General features: G+C 52.6%; 1 protein-coding gene across 1 annotated transcript; it reads right to left on the bottom strand.

Moving 5' to 3' along the window:
• Window positions 1-3821: 3821 nt before the first annotated feature.
• On the bottom strand, window positions 3822-12447 carry LOC100900774 (GTP-binding protein Rhes). Its single transcript, XM_029111087.1, has 7 exons — window positions 12275-12447; window positions 6875-7066; window positions 6470-6637; window positions 6194-6198; window positions 5629-5915; window positions 4393-4550; window positions 3822-3944 (listed from the first exon to the last, which is right to left on the bottom strand). The coding sequence occupies exons 2-7, from the start codon at window positions 7055-7057 to the stop codon at window positions 3822-3824; spliced, it is 924 nt and encodes a 307-aa protein (XP_028966920.1). The 5' UTR covers window positions 7058-7066; window positions 12275-12447.
• Window positions 12448-15811: the final 3364 nt, after the last annotated feature.

Below are 15811 nucleotides of genomic sequence, written 5' to 3'. Positions count from 1 at the left end.
TCCACAATTCCGGGTTTCAGTACGTGCTACGACCGCGATAGCAAGGGTTGCTCCAGTCTCTCTCGATCCTGCTTCCTGATCATACAGCACACAGAGCATTGGCAGAAAAGTTTCCGGTGGGTTGCCCGGGACGATGGAGGCGAAAGTGCTCTCATCCGGCGCTTGTGACTGCGCTTGCTAGCATATAGGAGGAGGAGTCGGAGGAGGTGGGAGACACCTCCGTCCTCTTGAACAAGGGGCAACGTAGTCTGTTCGCAGCCTATCTACCGTAGACCCTGGAAGAATAATTCGTCTGATTGTCGGACTAAGTATTTACCGAGATACTCCTGAGAGGTCAAGCCCGCGACCCTTCATCCGCGCCTGAACATAAGGAGCCTCGAGTGACGACACAGAGGACTTGGAATTGGTGTTTCGTCATAAGAGCGGTCGAACTCTCGCATGATCATATTCTCTCTTTGGCATAGGCACGAGGTTTCATCATGGTGTCACCTTCTATCGGATCCTTCGTCAGCATCTCGAGCTTCCAGTGAATATACGCACGAGCGAGGCTGCTATTTCCGGCGATGGAGCATATGACGCGACCGAATCGGATGGAGCAGCTCTTTCTTCGAATTATCTAATCATCGCCCCATCGACTCGGATCGGAGAGGACTCATTCATTGGTCTCGCAGAATTATTGGAGGGGGGGGTATTCTCCCTTGGGACGGACATGCGACCGCGGACTCCGGGAACTCTTGACTGCAGTCAGAATCCTCATGTGTTGTTTTGTGACTCCAACATCAGAGTCTCTTGTTTTTGTACGGCGAGTCTCCGGGGAGCTCCGAGTCTCACGACGCAGAGAATCGTGTCTAGGCCACGATGTCTAGGCCTGCTCGAATCGCTTCTGACTGAGAGTACACATCGATACATAGGCAGTAAGGCACTTTATTCGGCTGGCCTCGGGCGGAAATGCATTTAAAGCTTCTTGCGAGTGAAGATCAACGAGCTCAGTGTTTGCATGGGGAGAAGGCGATGAGAAAGATCGACGCGTGGAATGTCGAGACCGGCGAAAACGGCGGTAAATTTACGTACTCCTGTAGGAGGGTTTATCCTGCTTCGGAGAGTTTTCTCTTCAGAATCCATCGAGCTTGTTTCCGATATTTCCTGAGCACCGACGTGTCACCCGTCGCTCCGCGGGATCATCGACGGAGCCGCAAGAGTGTCATCAGTTGACATATTTACATTTAAGGCGGATCGCGTTCCGCTCAATCGCGGAAGTCTGCTCCATCGTCCGTTCGAGATTGATTGCTTACCACCGGCTTATCTCGGGGGCTTAACCGGATGCGTCGCAGATCGGAGCGTCAGAACGAGGTTTCCAGTCCACCTGGCTCGACGGGCTGCGCTCAGGAACGTCCAGAGCGGTCATCGCGTGGCTACAGCTTGCGCTTGTGGGGAGTAGAGCACAGGGTCGGCGATCGATGCATCTGTGATGAAGTGCCACGTGCCACCCTCCGTCTTATCTAACCCACTGCCACCAAAATTTTTGCGAACTCAATCCCGCTATTCCGATCGTTTTCCCAGAAGACACGGTGCGGTCAAATGCAGATCATTTATTGAAGCAAAATAACATTACTAAGCTATGAACTCGTAACTCCAACAACGGCTTTGGTCGCCGGGCGCATCGCCCCCTGTACCAGCCAAACCTTCTCGTCTGTCCCTCTCCCTCTGATCGCCTTTCTCACAGCAATCCGTCTGTTTCCCTCTGGTCACGGATCGTGACGATCAGTTGTCGAAACGTCTCCCGCAAAACAAAGTCCCGCACTCTTCAATGCCGAATAATAGAGGACGTGCTCCGTGCTCCCACGATCCAACTAATGACGCAGTTAATTTCCACAAGCCGAGCAATTGTTTCCCTATCTCTGCATACGGAAGGCTCTGTTCCGCCTTGGATCGAGGCGAGGATCGCCACAGAAGCGAACGCTTTCTCCGACAGCGCAAAGCAAAGTCAACAAAGTTGAAAAGCAGTACAGGAACGGTCGATACGAAAACTCTCATTCCCAATTCAACTTTTTCTCTGTGTGGGATATATGAATTCCATTTACAGAGGCGGCTCTAGACTACCTTTCTCTCTATGAGTACTGCTCGGTATGAATTCTGAGTATGTACTGAGTAGACGGGTGTATGTATAAGTACCTCTAGTGTTGACAACGGGGGTTTTTACAATCATAGGTAGCCAGGAAGGCATCGGATGCATCAGACCCGGCTCGATTATCGGCCACGAATCGTCGGAAACTCCAGCCAAGGCGAGGAGCGAGGATCCAAAATATCCTTCTCATTGGAGTCAACCGAACAAGCTCGATTGTGTTCCGAAACGGTTATGCTGCCTTATCGAGGAGATCGAAGAGCCTCGACGAGATATTTCGACTGACATGAGTCTGGTTCGAATTCGGCTCATCTCTCTTGCTGTGCATAGAACCTCAAAGTTTGGATGGTCAACCAATCAGCTCGACGAAGTTCTAAGTCTCTAATTCTTTCCCTGGGCTTACTCGGTGAAAATGTTTGACACTCGACGGACAGCACTCTACATGAACTCGGTGTTCGCTGCATCAACACGTTCAGGAGCTTTTCCTTCCTTTCACGTAGCTCAAAATATGATTCTCAACGATGGGGTATACCTCGATATCTACTCGAATACTCGGCTTCTCCGCCATCTCTTGAAAGTTTTTCCAACTTTGGCTAGTTTCGACGCGAGGCCTTGTCTCAGGATTATTTGATAATAATTACATGGCTATCCGTTTGCATGCAGAGTATTGAGAAGGTATTGGACCAGGTGGAGGATTCGAATTATTTATCGATTCGGATAAATTGGTCGTGCAAGTGGAACCGAGGGGGAACGCCCGCTCATGTGAAGGAACCGGAGGGTATTGGGAATTCTCGGTTACCACGAAGGGTGAGTCTCTCTCTCTCTTCCAACATGGGGACCCGGCTGTGTAGCCGGCGGCAGAACAAGGTGGATGATGAAAAGAAGGGCCTTCGTTGGCTTCTTGACCGTAGAGCAGCCACGAGCCCCGGATCATGATATAAATCATGGGATATACCGCGAGGCAACCTTAATACGCCGAATATTCGCGCGATTCCCGTATCCATATTTGTATCACATTGCAGCTAGAGCTTGGCCGTGTTGCATCCTCAAATGCAAGGTTGGCCATATTTGTTTCTCTGAGAGAGGAGAAAGAACAGAAACAACTTCGCTCTCGATTCGGATTCTTGTCATCGTACGTATTCTCAACAGAAGACACTCATTCGTACTGCACTAAATCCGGCAAAATGCAACACACCGTTCCATTCATTAGATCACTTTTAGGCGATTTCATTTGGCATCTGTGCAACCGTCTCTTTGAGGTTGGGCATCGATCGAGTCGCGATTTCCTCGGTATTCGTTCAGCTAGAATTCCGTTCGGAACTGTTCCGGAGATCCCCATCGGATAGGAACGGGCTTCTTCCCGGAAGAGGACTCGACTGTTCTCGGCTCGACTCCTCTTTTTCATATTAGAGAGGAGTGCAACGAAGACATATTCCGAATAGATGCGCAGCTTCAAATGGCTCCGCAGAGCTCGTGAACTTTGAGACGGAGTGCGGGGACGGTGCTTTCGTTTCATTCTCCTCCGAGTTCTTTTTGAGTTCAACTTTTTCTCGGTGTTTGCGCCTCCTTCCTCCAACCCTAGTTTGAGAAGCTCCACGAAAATCCCCGTTGTGTTTTCTGTCGTCTGTTTTTCACCTTTCCGCCTGGTTTTGGCGTAATAACAAGGAGAACTTCACCCGCCATCCTGCGGGAGAGCGGCCTAGGAAACGGTACAATCGTCATTAGTCTTCACTTTGTTCTTTTTACTCGTCCGACGAATCAGCGACCTTGATCTGGGCTTGGACTTAAGCGCCGAACAATTCTGCAGGGCGGACGGTGGTTCCTGCAACGAATAACAAGCTCCGATTCAGTTCGAGAAAGTCTCGGACATGGTCGTTTCAACGAATGCCTTCACCACCGCCGCCGGCGAAACTCGCACTTCGAGGCCGTCCGTAGAGGATTTGAGCCTATGCGCTATATCGGTGGACGGGACAAGCAGCGAATTCTTGCGAGCTCTAAAGATTATTCTGTTCGGGAAGTGTGCATGCAAGCCGCGCTGGAAAAGTCGGGAAGTCGCGGAGCTGTTGGAGTTGTTCCCGTTCGAATGGAGCTCGTTCGCCGGGGAAATGTGGACAGGAGGACTGACGCACCCGCTCGACGACAGCTTTGCATAAGTGAACCCCCAAACTCCGCAGCGAAGTGGCATATCACCGTCGGAAGAGAATGACACGGAATGTTGCTCCTCTGTCAACGTGGCAGCGAGCAGCCCAGCTTCGGGCAAGTTAACTCACCGTGGGAAGCTGCTCTTTGGGGCTGCTGAATCTTTTCGGTAGATGTACCGAGGATCTCCTTCGGAGCTGCGGGGTCGTAGGGACGCTCTCTACCAAGGTCTTGAGCTGAATCCCAGACAGAGGGATAAACGAGCGGAACACCTCCTGCACGTTGTTCCCTGGAATAAGCACACGCGACCTCAGTTGACAGTACATTCAGCTCAATTTCCAATCCTCGATTGCTTACCACGGTCGGAGAACGTTCGGGGGGATCTTCATGATCCGATCCCGAGAGGAGGAAAGGGAGAGAGAGAGCATTAGACTGCTCTCCTCCACTACGCTTGGATACTTCAGGCTCTCGACTCTGCCGGCCGCGCACAACGTGTTCCTTTGCTTGCAAATCGCGGTGATTTTCTCCCCGTCGGAGACAACGGCTCGCGGATTCTTCGGGATCATCGAAGGGTGACACGCCCCGTCGCAGGATAGGGCAGGAAAGGACTTTTGCGGGGACACTGTTATGTTGCTTGTGGCTCTTTCGCCAAGCATCGTCTGATTATTCACTTAGTCAAGGTCGCAAGAATTCCGCAGCAAGAGGACCCGACGGGGGCCGTGCAAACTTCCGCCGGAATCCGGAATTGAACATGTACTTTGTAGCTTCTTGGGAACAACTATTAGCCGTCTAGACGCAAGGTGAATGAATTCGGAGGAGCAACGCGGATAAGGACGACTCCGCAGAAGGCATGGAGCTCCTCCTGTAGGGAGCTCACTTCGTATGACATTTCACGAGGCGTAGTGTCCGACCGCCGACCTTGACCGGCGGCCGGCCTGCGTCGCGGAATCCAAAAACTCTAGACCTCCGCCGCATAGTTCAGAAGGAGGAGAATGCACCAGAACAATTGCGGGTCGAGACCCTCATCCAGAAAGTTCCCCTCGTTACATTTGGGGTCATTTTTAGAGACGTGCGGCGTCCGATTCGCGACGCGGGCCTTCGTAGAATCCCGGGATACTGTCTGGATTCCCGCATACATTTCCTGACTGGAGAATGATCTTCTCTCCCCAGCCGCCGTTCATCGCACTGTTGAGTTCGGACTTCGGCTGGTAGCCAGTCGCCCGAAAATCGCTGACTTATAGCGTCGAGGGGAGAGGAACGTCCGTCGCTAGTCACGTCCGTCTTCCGTGTGTCCGCAACACGGCCTCGTTAAGAGCCTCGATTGGCCGTGAGAGAGGAAAGCGGCGGAAAAACGAGAAACAACTCACCGTCCTTGGCAGAGCACTCCACGAGCTTCGTCTTCAATCGAGGGAGTTCGCAGTACAGCCACTCGCTGACGTCCTGTTTGCTGACTTCGCGACGCAGCTCTGGGGTATCGTTCTTGTTACCACAAACCACAATCGGAAGATCCTGATGGTAGAAGTGAGACGTTTTATTACGCACAATTCGAGCTTTATCCAGTATGTGATTATTATAAGTCTCGGGATTCTCCCGCTTAGCTCCCCGGAGGAAAGATCCGAAAGGGATCCGCGAGCATCGACGTCCGCTCACAGGCCTGCCGGTGGCTTGCGGGCCCCTCCTTCGGCATTCAGATACGCTCTGTTTTCGCACAAAGCCTGTGACTTTATCCTCGGTAACGACTCCCTCCGGGTAAATCCAGAGAGTTCGAGAGGAATTTTGCGAATGAAGCATTTCCATCTCGAGTTGGAGTTTCGCCTCTCCGAATATTTCTCCTCTGGAGGCATGCACCGTACCCATCAATAAGCAACTCGCAGCTTTTTCGCAAGGAGCGTAGCGACGCGCCCTCGCACCTTCCCACAGCTTGCAATGGACGCATTCTAGGCACTCAACGAATTCCGAGAAACGATTCATGAAAAATTAGTGTCCTCGCAACGCGATTCTGCGCCTCTTACTCCTACTTCTTGCCGGACAGGTAATCTTCGCCCTCCGAGGCTTCGGAGTGCGCTGTTCGAAACGCTCTTCGACTAGCGATCGATCAGAGCGAAGTCCATGTCTGTCACGTCATCGCATTATGCATGCCGTAGAGACCAGCCCCGAGACGCGAACTATACGAGACCTGGCAACTTCCCGAGGCTCACGATCCCGTACCTGGTATTCGGGTTTGCCCTCCCGGATTTCTTCGAACGATTGCTTGAGCATATCAAAAGAGTTGGGATCATCGATGGCGTACACCAGCAGGAACGCCTGACCGTTCGCGATCGACAGCCGGCGCATCGCTGGAAACTGATTGTCTCCAGCAGTGTCGAGGAAGTCAACCTGGAACAGGACAGATAGGTATGTAGACGAATCGCTGCATGCCTTGCCCAAAGCTCGGTATCGATCGGATCTATTCTCCATGCTGAATGTTCTCTGATTCGACTCGTGTCGAGACGCATCCCATCACGACGATGCTCGGTACGGGTATCATGCGGGGGAGGGGACGTTTGCCCGCGATTGAACAAACCGAATGTTGGGGGAGGGGGGGAATTATCTTCGCATTTCACGCTTTCTTACCTTCAAAGTGACGCTTTCGAGGTTGAATTCTTTAAAAAACATATCTTCGACCGTCGGTCGATACTTGTCCAGAAATGTGTTGAAGAGGAATTTCCGCAAGAGGCAACTCTTGCCTACCTTCGGCCCACCCAGAATGACCAGCCTCACGCGCTGCTCGTTCTCGTCCAAAGGCATTGCGGGCATCGCCAGGGACTAGAAAAAGACAAATATTTTAAGAGCTTTCCCAGGAGGCGCGGCTCTCACGCTCCCGATCTTGGGGGCTCGGGAAAATGGTTCGAGGATGATCGTTCCTGCTGCTAGAGGGTGTCTCTACCGTGTCTTCGGCCTCATACAGTTTCTGATCAGGCCCTGCAGCCGAAACCACCGAGAAGGAATAGCTCAGGAAGAGGTCGAGTATCCTCCAATCGACATAAGAATGTCAAATATGTGAATTAAGAGAGCGGTGATCCGCATGGGGATCGGGTCTGTGGTCGGAGAATTGGGAGTCTCCGGGACTTCGAGGCGGGAGATTGCTTGGAACTGAAAGATGTGCCAGAATCTGGACTTTTCAGAATGGCGTCAGATGCCATTGCTTCGAGATCGCTGAGGTGCGCCGAAATTGCCGAGCTCGTCAAAAGTCCCTGTCAGTGTCAGGAGTAGAACGCTCATCGGTTTCCGTCGAGGGCTATTCAAGATGAACTACCTTCCATGAAGGTGGTGCATTCGCGAGTCGAGCTCGATAACTAGTTTCAGAGACCATTCTCTGTACCTGAGCCGTAGAAGCACGGGTCGGGTCATCTCTCGGCGTGTTTTCCGCGAACCTCGGTAGCCTTCCCGCAGACTATCATATAGTTAGTATATCGAGCCGATCAGAACGTTCTCAACAAGAATGCGAGATTCCGCTTCTTATATGGTCCCTCTACGCCTACAAGAGCAATAATTGTCTCCGCGATCAACAGCATGGTATTGTTTTCCGACGTTCGTTCTCGCATGAGCGATGAACATCCCTCGATCTCAATCGATGCAGCCGTTGCGACGAATTGAGATAACAGCTCCACATCTTTCGGGGGAGAGAAGGCCGCGTTTCTCTGGGCACCCTGTAAATAATACATGACCGCTCGATTTTCTCATTGATCATCAGCGGATAAAGTTGCTGTCAGATCGGTTAGACCCCGCCGGCTGGAACCGACGAGGGCTATCGGCCCACCCGGAACGCAAGCCTCTCGCCGCGTCCATCTGGGCCGGAGCTCTTCTCGTGAGCAGAGAAATCTCCGCGGATATTGCGATGTCGGCTTCGATACGCTTAACTTTCATTGCTTCCGCGTATAAAACGGGGCGTCCACATTAATGTGGTTGGCGGCTTCGTTCGCCGGATTCCGAAATTCTCGATGCCCTCGTCAAAGTTCGTCTGTGCAGCGACGCATGTCGAGATGAATGCCGACCGTAATGGAGGATCGTTCTGCTTGCTTCCCTCTCGAGTAGCGAAGCTAGGGAAGCGCTCGATGCTTCCCACCTCGGCGAGTCGCTTACGGAATCAAGTCTCGCTTGTTGAATAGCGAGTCTGAGAGATCACCCGGAACCGATCGAGGCCGAAGAGCAACGTAGCGCCGAGTTTTCGGGCTCTCGGAGCTTTCGCTTTCCCTACGCCCATCGTGCAACGTTCCCAGACAGAAATGGTGGCGAGCGGAAGTTTCGAGCGGGCTCGTCAGGCATAGCGATGCCTATTGTAGTTTCGCTTGACGAGGGATTATGCCTCAAGGACCCGCTTCTAATGCGGAAATCGGAATGGGGAGAGCTGAAGAATTCACCTAATGAGGGCGGCGCGAGCTCGTCTGAGCGATCGGGCTTCCAGCCAAGGTTTCGGTCGAACTCCGCCGTAGACGCCATGAGGAGGCATTGGACCCTTCCGAGCCTGCGATGCCCGCGCGCCTGCAACCTAGGTCCACTCCTCGTCAATGTTGCCCGGCGTGGGCCGGAACCAGGCCGGCTTTCCCATGGACATGCACACGGATCAGCTGCTCCAAACCAGATTCGAATATTTGAATATCGAGGTAATCCTCGAACGGGGCTCCAAGAAATATCCCTCAACGGAGGTCCGGAGATTCCATTTTTCTTCCTCCCGCAGTAGGTGTTTGCAGAGGAGAGGAGCATCTCATGGTCCAGACAGGACATAAAGATATCAGACTGCATCAACCATATACGCAGCCGTAAAACGAGGAGAACGTCGAGCTAGCGCGCGTACTCCCCGGTGAGAAAATGCACATCTCCGCAACGTAGCCGTTCAAACGGGAGTTGGCCAGGCGTGGATCGCGATGGCCGACAGACTATGCAGGTACCGAACTCGATTCACCGAGTCTGGAGACCGGGTCCATGCGCGAGAAGCCCCCGCGTCGACATCCGGGACATTGAAGTTTAGCTTTGTGGTTCAGCCCGGAGAGAGTAATATGGAATGGATCCGTATCAGTACGGTTCCGTCCGTGGCAACGCGGAGAGCTTTTGAGGTCGCGGGTCAGACCCCACTAACTTCAGCCACGGAGCCCGCCGCGTGTGAGCAATTGCCGAGGGGGTCCCTTGACCCCATATCCGAAATGCAGAGCCATCGTGAAACTGAGGCAACCGCTACCTCGTGGAACCGAAATCGTACACCTACGAGCAGAGGTCTCTCTCGAGCGAATTCACCACGATCGCGATCCCAGCTGCCAGATGTGCATCGCGCTGCCTCCTTTTTTCTTTGAGAAGATTACCGTTGCGGAAACGCGGTTTGAGCGGAAGCCTCGCAACGACCCTGCGGTACTGCGATCGACTTCCCTGAGGAAAATGATCCGGCGAGACCAAGTCTTCGTTGCGGCGAGATTTGACCCTTCTCCCCCACCCGAGTTTAAATAGCGACTTCGGGAAGCTGGAGGGAAACTCGAGCGGTTCAACAGCAGTCTCCGCGAACTCCTCTCTGACACAATAAGGAATTTTCCACGGCCTCAGCTTCGTATCAGAGTAGCCCAAATTAAAAAGAATTACGCGATCCCCGGCGAAGGAGGCCGGAAGAACTTCGTAGCTACAGGATCCCGCCTTGTCAGTCGACTCCTGTCAGCTCAGTTATACAAAAGGGACACTTTACACTCTCGATTGGATGGATCCGGGGTCCGAAGCTAATCCCGATGATTGATCCTCGGAAGCATCGCAAAAGCGCCTCGAAGACTGTCACAGGTCACAGGGAGCTCAGTCGGAAATCTTCATGGGTTCGTCGTATGATGAGATTTCAGCTCGCACGACGACGATCGCCCCTACGAAAGAGCTCTTACTTAGTCGCAAACCGGTGAGTACCCGAAACTTTTGCCGAAATTACAGAGTTGCTCAGAGAATCTTTGCAGCTTGTTCACAAAGTCCGCACTGCGATTCAAGAAGTCACGCGGCGCCCAGGCTATACATAGTTCTAGCAGTGAGTACGTGCCCCTGTACTTGGTCGCGGAAAGAATCAAATGTCCCACAAAGGGAATTGCTGAGAAACAGCGACATTTCTACCGTGGACTAAGGATGTTCGCGCACTTCAAGACGCAAGTTTTCCACTACGCGATTTCGTTCGCGCTCGAAGTCGGCTGAACAATTTGAAAGTACGACTGACGATACAACACCCCGAGAAACTTCACAATCGACAGCAAGGAACGAAGCCTCCCACAATCACGCCGATTCAATATCCCTTGTGTGCGGTTGACAGATTCTGTTTATGATGCTTTTAGACTGCCGAGGCGGGATGTTTGTTCTAGCTTATAAGTTTTCCTGACCGATTGTCTTCCTCTTCGCCATTAAGATTTTTTTTTCAGATCATGAGGGGCGGGAAACTTCGACTGGCCAGAAGTTATCACCCGCCCTCTCTCAGGGAGACCGTCCCCTTACGTGGGTTGGAACTCGACAAGAGTCTCCCCCGTGGGGAGCCTTTGCCGAGATATCCGCTCAGGATGTTCCATGGCTTTCTGTCAGTTGGGCAAGACTCTCACCGTCCGACCTAGCTGAGCAAAGAGTGATCCGGCTTGCTTTATCGCCGGAAAACCGCGTGAACCGATCCTGTCATCACATAGGTCGGTTGTATGGAGTGCTCGTCGTTCGATGAAAGACCGGCCGCCGCGAATGTGGGATGACACCGGATCTCTCGTTCAAGGACAATCCTCGGTAGTCGCTGAGCGAGCCCGGTATCGGAGGCCCCTGTTGTTTTGTGATCGCGCACCACCTGCGACCGTACTCGCCCGCATCGATCGAGTCGCGTTTGGCGAGGTTTTCGGAAAGTTTCCGTGATTGGACAGACACGCAAGTTTTTCGGAAAATAGAAGACGCATCGCCGACAGCGAGACCCGCAGAGATATCGACGAATAGCCTCGGCTGATCTCGACTTCCTCGATGGAATCATCCGGAGCACATTTCCGGTTCGTAGAAACGAGCCTCATGAGTTGGGCACTACTCGTTTCGATCCGATGCTCGTCCCGAATGAAATAATGGCACAACAGCAGCTCATCGCGGATAACTCTAAGCTTCTTGATTCTATTTCCTCCTGGCATTCGAAGCGGGAAGTAACGGTTCGAGAGCTGCGGGAGGAGCCACCAAACGACCGCGGGGAGTCACGGTCTCTGACTTTGGAAAGCCACTTCCTGATGCTCGGTAATCCCATCCAAGGTCTGACAAACTTCTTGATCCACCGAGTAGCAGCAGAGTATCCTCTCTGGTATTCCGACCGCGCGACAGAAAGAGCAATATTTGTACGCTAATACACATAGGCGAAGAAGCTGCGACGCTCTCTCCGCCATCGGCTTCCGACTCAAAGAAGATGGAAGCTGTGAAGGCATTGTTCCGTCGGAGATTTTTTTCGCCTAAATCAAGCCGCGCGAGAAGCCCCGCTGAATGCATTATTTGTCCCGTTCGCTGGTCCGTTCGCGGGCGGACCGCAGTCCGGCGCTCGTTTGGCTCGCCTTCGATATCATCGAAGGCGTTCCCTCACAGAAATACACGAGATGTCCCCTGCGTATCTGGACTCTAGCGTGACAGGACGGGAAGAATAGCGGCGATCACGATTTCGGGATCTCACCACCGCACCAGGTTTCTTCCGTTAAACCAGAGGGGCATTTGATCTGCCGTGTCCGCTAGACGGAAGAGACGGAACTGCACGTAATTTTTATCCATCATCATATCTCGGTAAATAAAGGAAAAACTAAATTTTCCTCGACGCAGCACCGCGTGCACCACCTAGCCGCAAAGGACAGATCTCACCCCGTTGTCCTGGTAACTGGGCGAAAGTCGCACTGCAGTCGATCTCGATTCTCCCACGACACCCTTCTGCGGGGACCGTATTCCCTTCAAACCCGCCATCCGCGAACCCACCTAATCTCTGAGCGGGAGCTGTCACCGGTCACGCCAGCCGAAAGTGTCTCATCGTACCTTGCACGTTGAAAGAGGATGAGTCGAAACAGTCAGGAAAGGTCGCTTTATATCCTTTGGTTCCAGAAATTCACATTTTGGATGAAGGTAAATTGAGGTGAACGAGGAGTTGGATTAGAGTCCGGAGAGTGACCGGGCACCGACACCATTCGATTACTCGACCGACGGGCTCTGGGTTATTTTTTGGTTTGTGCGAGCTCCTTGAAGCCATCGGCCTCTCCTTCGCCCTCGCCCTCGCCGAAAAGGAGAGTGCACTCCTTCCCCAGTCGTTCCCGCATGAGCCTTTGGAGCCCCGCAGTCTGACGAGCCCGGACACATCCTGAATACCGCAAAGAGCGTTCTGACGAACAATGATTGGATTCTAGTGAAAGTCTTTCCGATTCTGGTGATCCAACGCTTAGCCCCAATCGCACCGTCGGATATCCGGGCCCCCATTGTCGGAAATGATGGCAGGGAGCTAATATCCAGCGGAACTCCGCCGCTGCAAGTCGAAGACTTGTCCAAAATGCTCCTGCACCAGCTCGAGGCAGGGTGCTTCCCTGTCAATTATCCTCCGGGAAAATCGTTCCACCCAAATCGTCCAATGATCCGGCTGAGCAGAATCCCCCGCTCGACTCCATGTATTCTCTCACATACATCCCGCTTTTATTACTCCTTCGAGACTCGCTAACTTTCGTCGAGCACCTTCTTCCTTCGCAGAAAACACTCTCGAGCGGGCTTGGCGGGCTCGTGGATTAAGTCTCCGGCAGTTAAGCGAAACATATTTTCTTGAATCCAGCAAGGAACAATCCCCTAGACCTTGAATTGCGGTGTCTCTAATTCATTAGTCTTCACTCACTTACTTCCACTCGAGAATTCGAGCTCGGAAATCTCAGTTCGAGAAGGAACTCTTTCTTGGTGCAAGTCGAAATAATTCTCCGGCAGGAATATGCCGCGAACCCAGAATTTGCTTCATTGTTCTACCACATTATAAAAGAAACTAATGAAGCGTTCGACATGGAGCGTTTCCAAGGTCGTTCTCGTTCAACAATCGTGCCAGCGAGACGGACATCTTTTTGCTAGAGAGCTCGTTCCGTTCCGCGCTGACGCGTTCGTTTTTCCTTCACTTGCTCCACATCGCTCCGAGCGAAAGACAATCCGGAAACGAGAATCATCAGCGACGCATTCGCTGAGCTCCGGCCGTGAGTGAATTTTTTTTTTCGCACGACGTGATGACACCCTCGTTTGCAACGAAGACCACCCAGAGGAACATCGCCGACAATGCACAACGTTATTCAGGAACGAGGCTAGAGAGGAGTTCACTCTGTTGAGCTAATTCTTGATTGCGTCGCCGGCCACGGGAGCTCTACAAGTTCCACTTGCGCCGGACCCGGAACGAAGGCTCACTCAGAGTGACACTTGGAAATGAATCGATTTTGTGCGAGTGGGCCACAGCAGACTGTTCTCGACAGTTGTTTCTTGCAACGACGACGATCGAATGCTGCTCGCAGCTCTTCGCGAAACGAGGATCTCGCAATCCGAGGGCTCATTCCTTGATTACTGTAGTTCAGCGCGACTAGGCGCCTAGTGGTGTGGGCCTGCTTGGTGATGTTGCTCTCGACACACGGAGTTGTCGGCACAAACGCCATCATCGACGACTATCTATCCATCGATACATTGGACTTTTATGGAGAACGAGCCTGACCGTTCTGCATCGACGAGCCAGTTCCGCACCATTGGAAGTAAAAAACGCAGATTGAGTACGGCGGAGGAAGAAGAACATTCAAAGAATTTCCTTCATCCGAGGAGATACCGTGCCCGCACGGGGCGGATAAGCGCTGTATACTTCGCTGGGTGCTCGAGAGACGATCGTCCACACAGAGCCACTGGCAGCAAGTTTATATCCGTATGCTGTGCGTGTACCGTGAGTCTCAGTCAATCAGAGCTGTCGATTCACTGCATCAGGAGAATTACTGGTCGTGTCCCTTTGGAAATCGGCGGTGTCGCCCCGACTTTCACCGAGTCGCTGAACGTCTCCACTGGGTTGGGTATATACATATGTACGTCGTCGTCGTCGTTGGCCTCGTCGTGCTCGTCTGTTCGTTAGCCCTGGAGCCCCAACTTGTCGACCGACGTTTGCTTCAGCACTTCTGGATTTATTTCCTGCGAGATTGTTGTCGGAGGATGTTGCCGGGCACTCTGGATCCGTGTTGACCCTGGCGTATTCTCATCGCGTAGCTCAAAGCTGCTCGAACGTGGCGCGAACTTGTAATTTCCATGTTGTCCTATTCGCGAGAGTCGCAGTAAACAGCTCGCAGCCGAGGGGGAATCTTCGTTCGAGACGTCAACATTCTCGTCCTCGTCAACATTCGTGTTCAATATCGAATCATATCTCGGTTTCGAATCGAAATTGTGAAGTCTGCGGAGGAATGCCGTAGTGGAAAAGCCGACCCGGCGGTTGCGCGTTTGCCGCAAATCCCAGATCCGGCGCATGCCATTGTTCGATTGAATCGTGATCCGGCAAGATATTCAGGGCGATGAATCGCTGTCATCCGGACACGCTGCTGGGTCAATGGTTCGCTCACTGTTCATAAGCACAGGACTCTATGTACGATCGTCACGTCTCGCGTGCTTCGCAGTTATCACTGTCGTAACGGTTGCGTAGAAGAAGAACTCGGGACGTACATACATAATGCGTGTTCCCGAGCGGGCCCAGAGGGGGATGACTAATCTCCGAACACATCGCTGAGACTTCCCTCGATTTCGTGATTGTGAAGGAATTTTCTCCTTAAACCAGCGCGGTTCGATGTGTTTGTTGTTGCTTCTTTCGACGAAGACCTTTCGCCATTTCTTTTCCGAATAGCACAATGCGAACCAAGAGCTGATGGAAAACAAAATCCTTGTGGGAAGGGATAATGGGACGAAATTGTGCACGAATGGCGAACATGAAGCCACAGCGATGAGAACATCGAGCGCTGCTCAGGCGGGAGTTGAAATCAGGCATTCACTTCCTCCCCCGGACGTCTTGCGCGTCGACCTGAAGATTGTTATGGAAGGAGGAGTCGTCGGCTTCTGAGCTGCAGGCCGGCACGTGTCGCGCTAAACCCCCATCCGATTTCCGAGGTTCGGCTGCAGTCTCTCCGAGCACAGTCGATGTTGACGGGAATCCACTCGCTTCAAGGGTAAGCTCATGACCTTTCCGGAAATTCCATCATTTCCCAGTTTCCCACGGTGAGTTTTCATCTCTTGCCAGGAGACGAGGAGGCAGCCACGGTTGCTGCTGCTGCTGCAGCCGTTAGTCAGCCACCGCTCCATGAAGCAACCAATGCAGCAGACTGCATTACGAAAACCGAGCTAACGACGGCTCCGAGAAATGCCTGTGGTGCGTGGCGGCTTGACGGCGTTTCGAGCAGACCATAAGAGCTTGGCTCTTTGGTTCCTCTGTCGAGTCTCGCTTTTCAAGAATCGGAATATGTGAGTCACAAGCGCGCGCGTTCTCGTTAGCTTCAATTTTGCATCATTTATCACTCAGTCACTCCCTCCGTTTTTATGTATTGG

The sequence above is a fragment of the Galendromus occidentalis genome, unplaced genomic scaffold (genome assembly GCF_000255335.2).
Source record: "Galendromus occidentalis unplaced genomic scaffold, Mocc_1.1 scf7180000077233, whole genome shotgun sequence".
Classification (NCBI taxonomy): domain Eukaryota; kingdom Metazoa; phylum Arthropoda; class Arachnida; order Mesostigmata; family Phytoseiidae; genus Galendromus; species Galendromus occidentalis.
Note: the sequence above shows the minus strand (reverse complement) of the source record. Positions and strands in the feature narration are given on the sequence as shown.

What these genes read in the sequence shown, in the direction of transcription:
- LOC100900774 (XM_029111087.1), bottom strand. Translation starts at nt 7,057, where the DNA reads ATGCCCGCAATGCCTTTGGACGAGAACGAGCAGCGCGTGAGGCTGGTC. An exon ending in TCGAAAGCGTCACTTTGAAG is followed by an intron (nt 6,638 to 6,874) that starts GTAAGAAAGCGT and finishes GTCCTGTTCCAG; the next exon opens with GTTGACTTCCTCGACACTGC. An exon ending in CCAAAGAGCAGCTTCCCACG is followed by an intron (nt 3,945 to 4,392) that starts GTGAGTTAACTT and finishes TATTCGTTGCAG; the next exon opens with GAACCACCGTCCGCCCTGCA.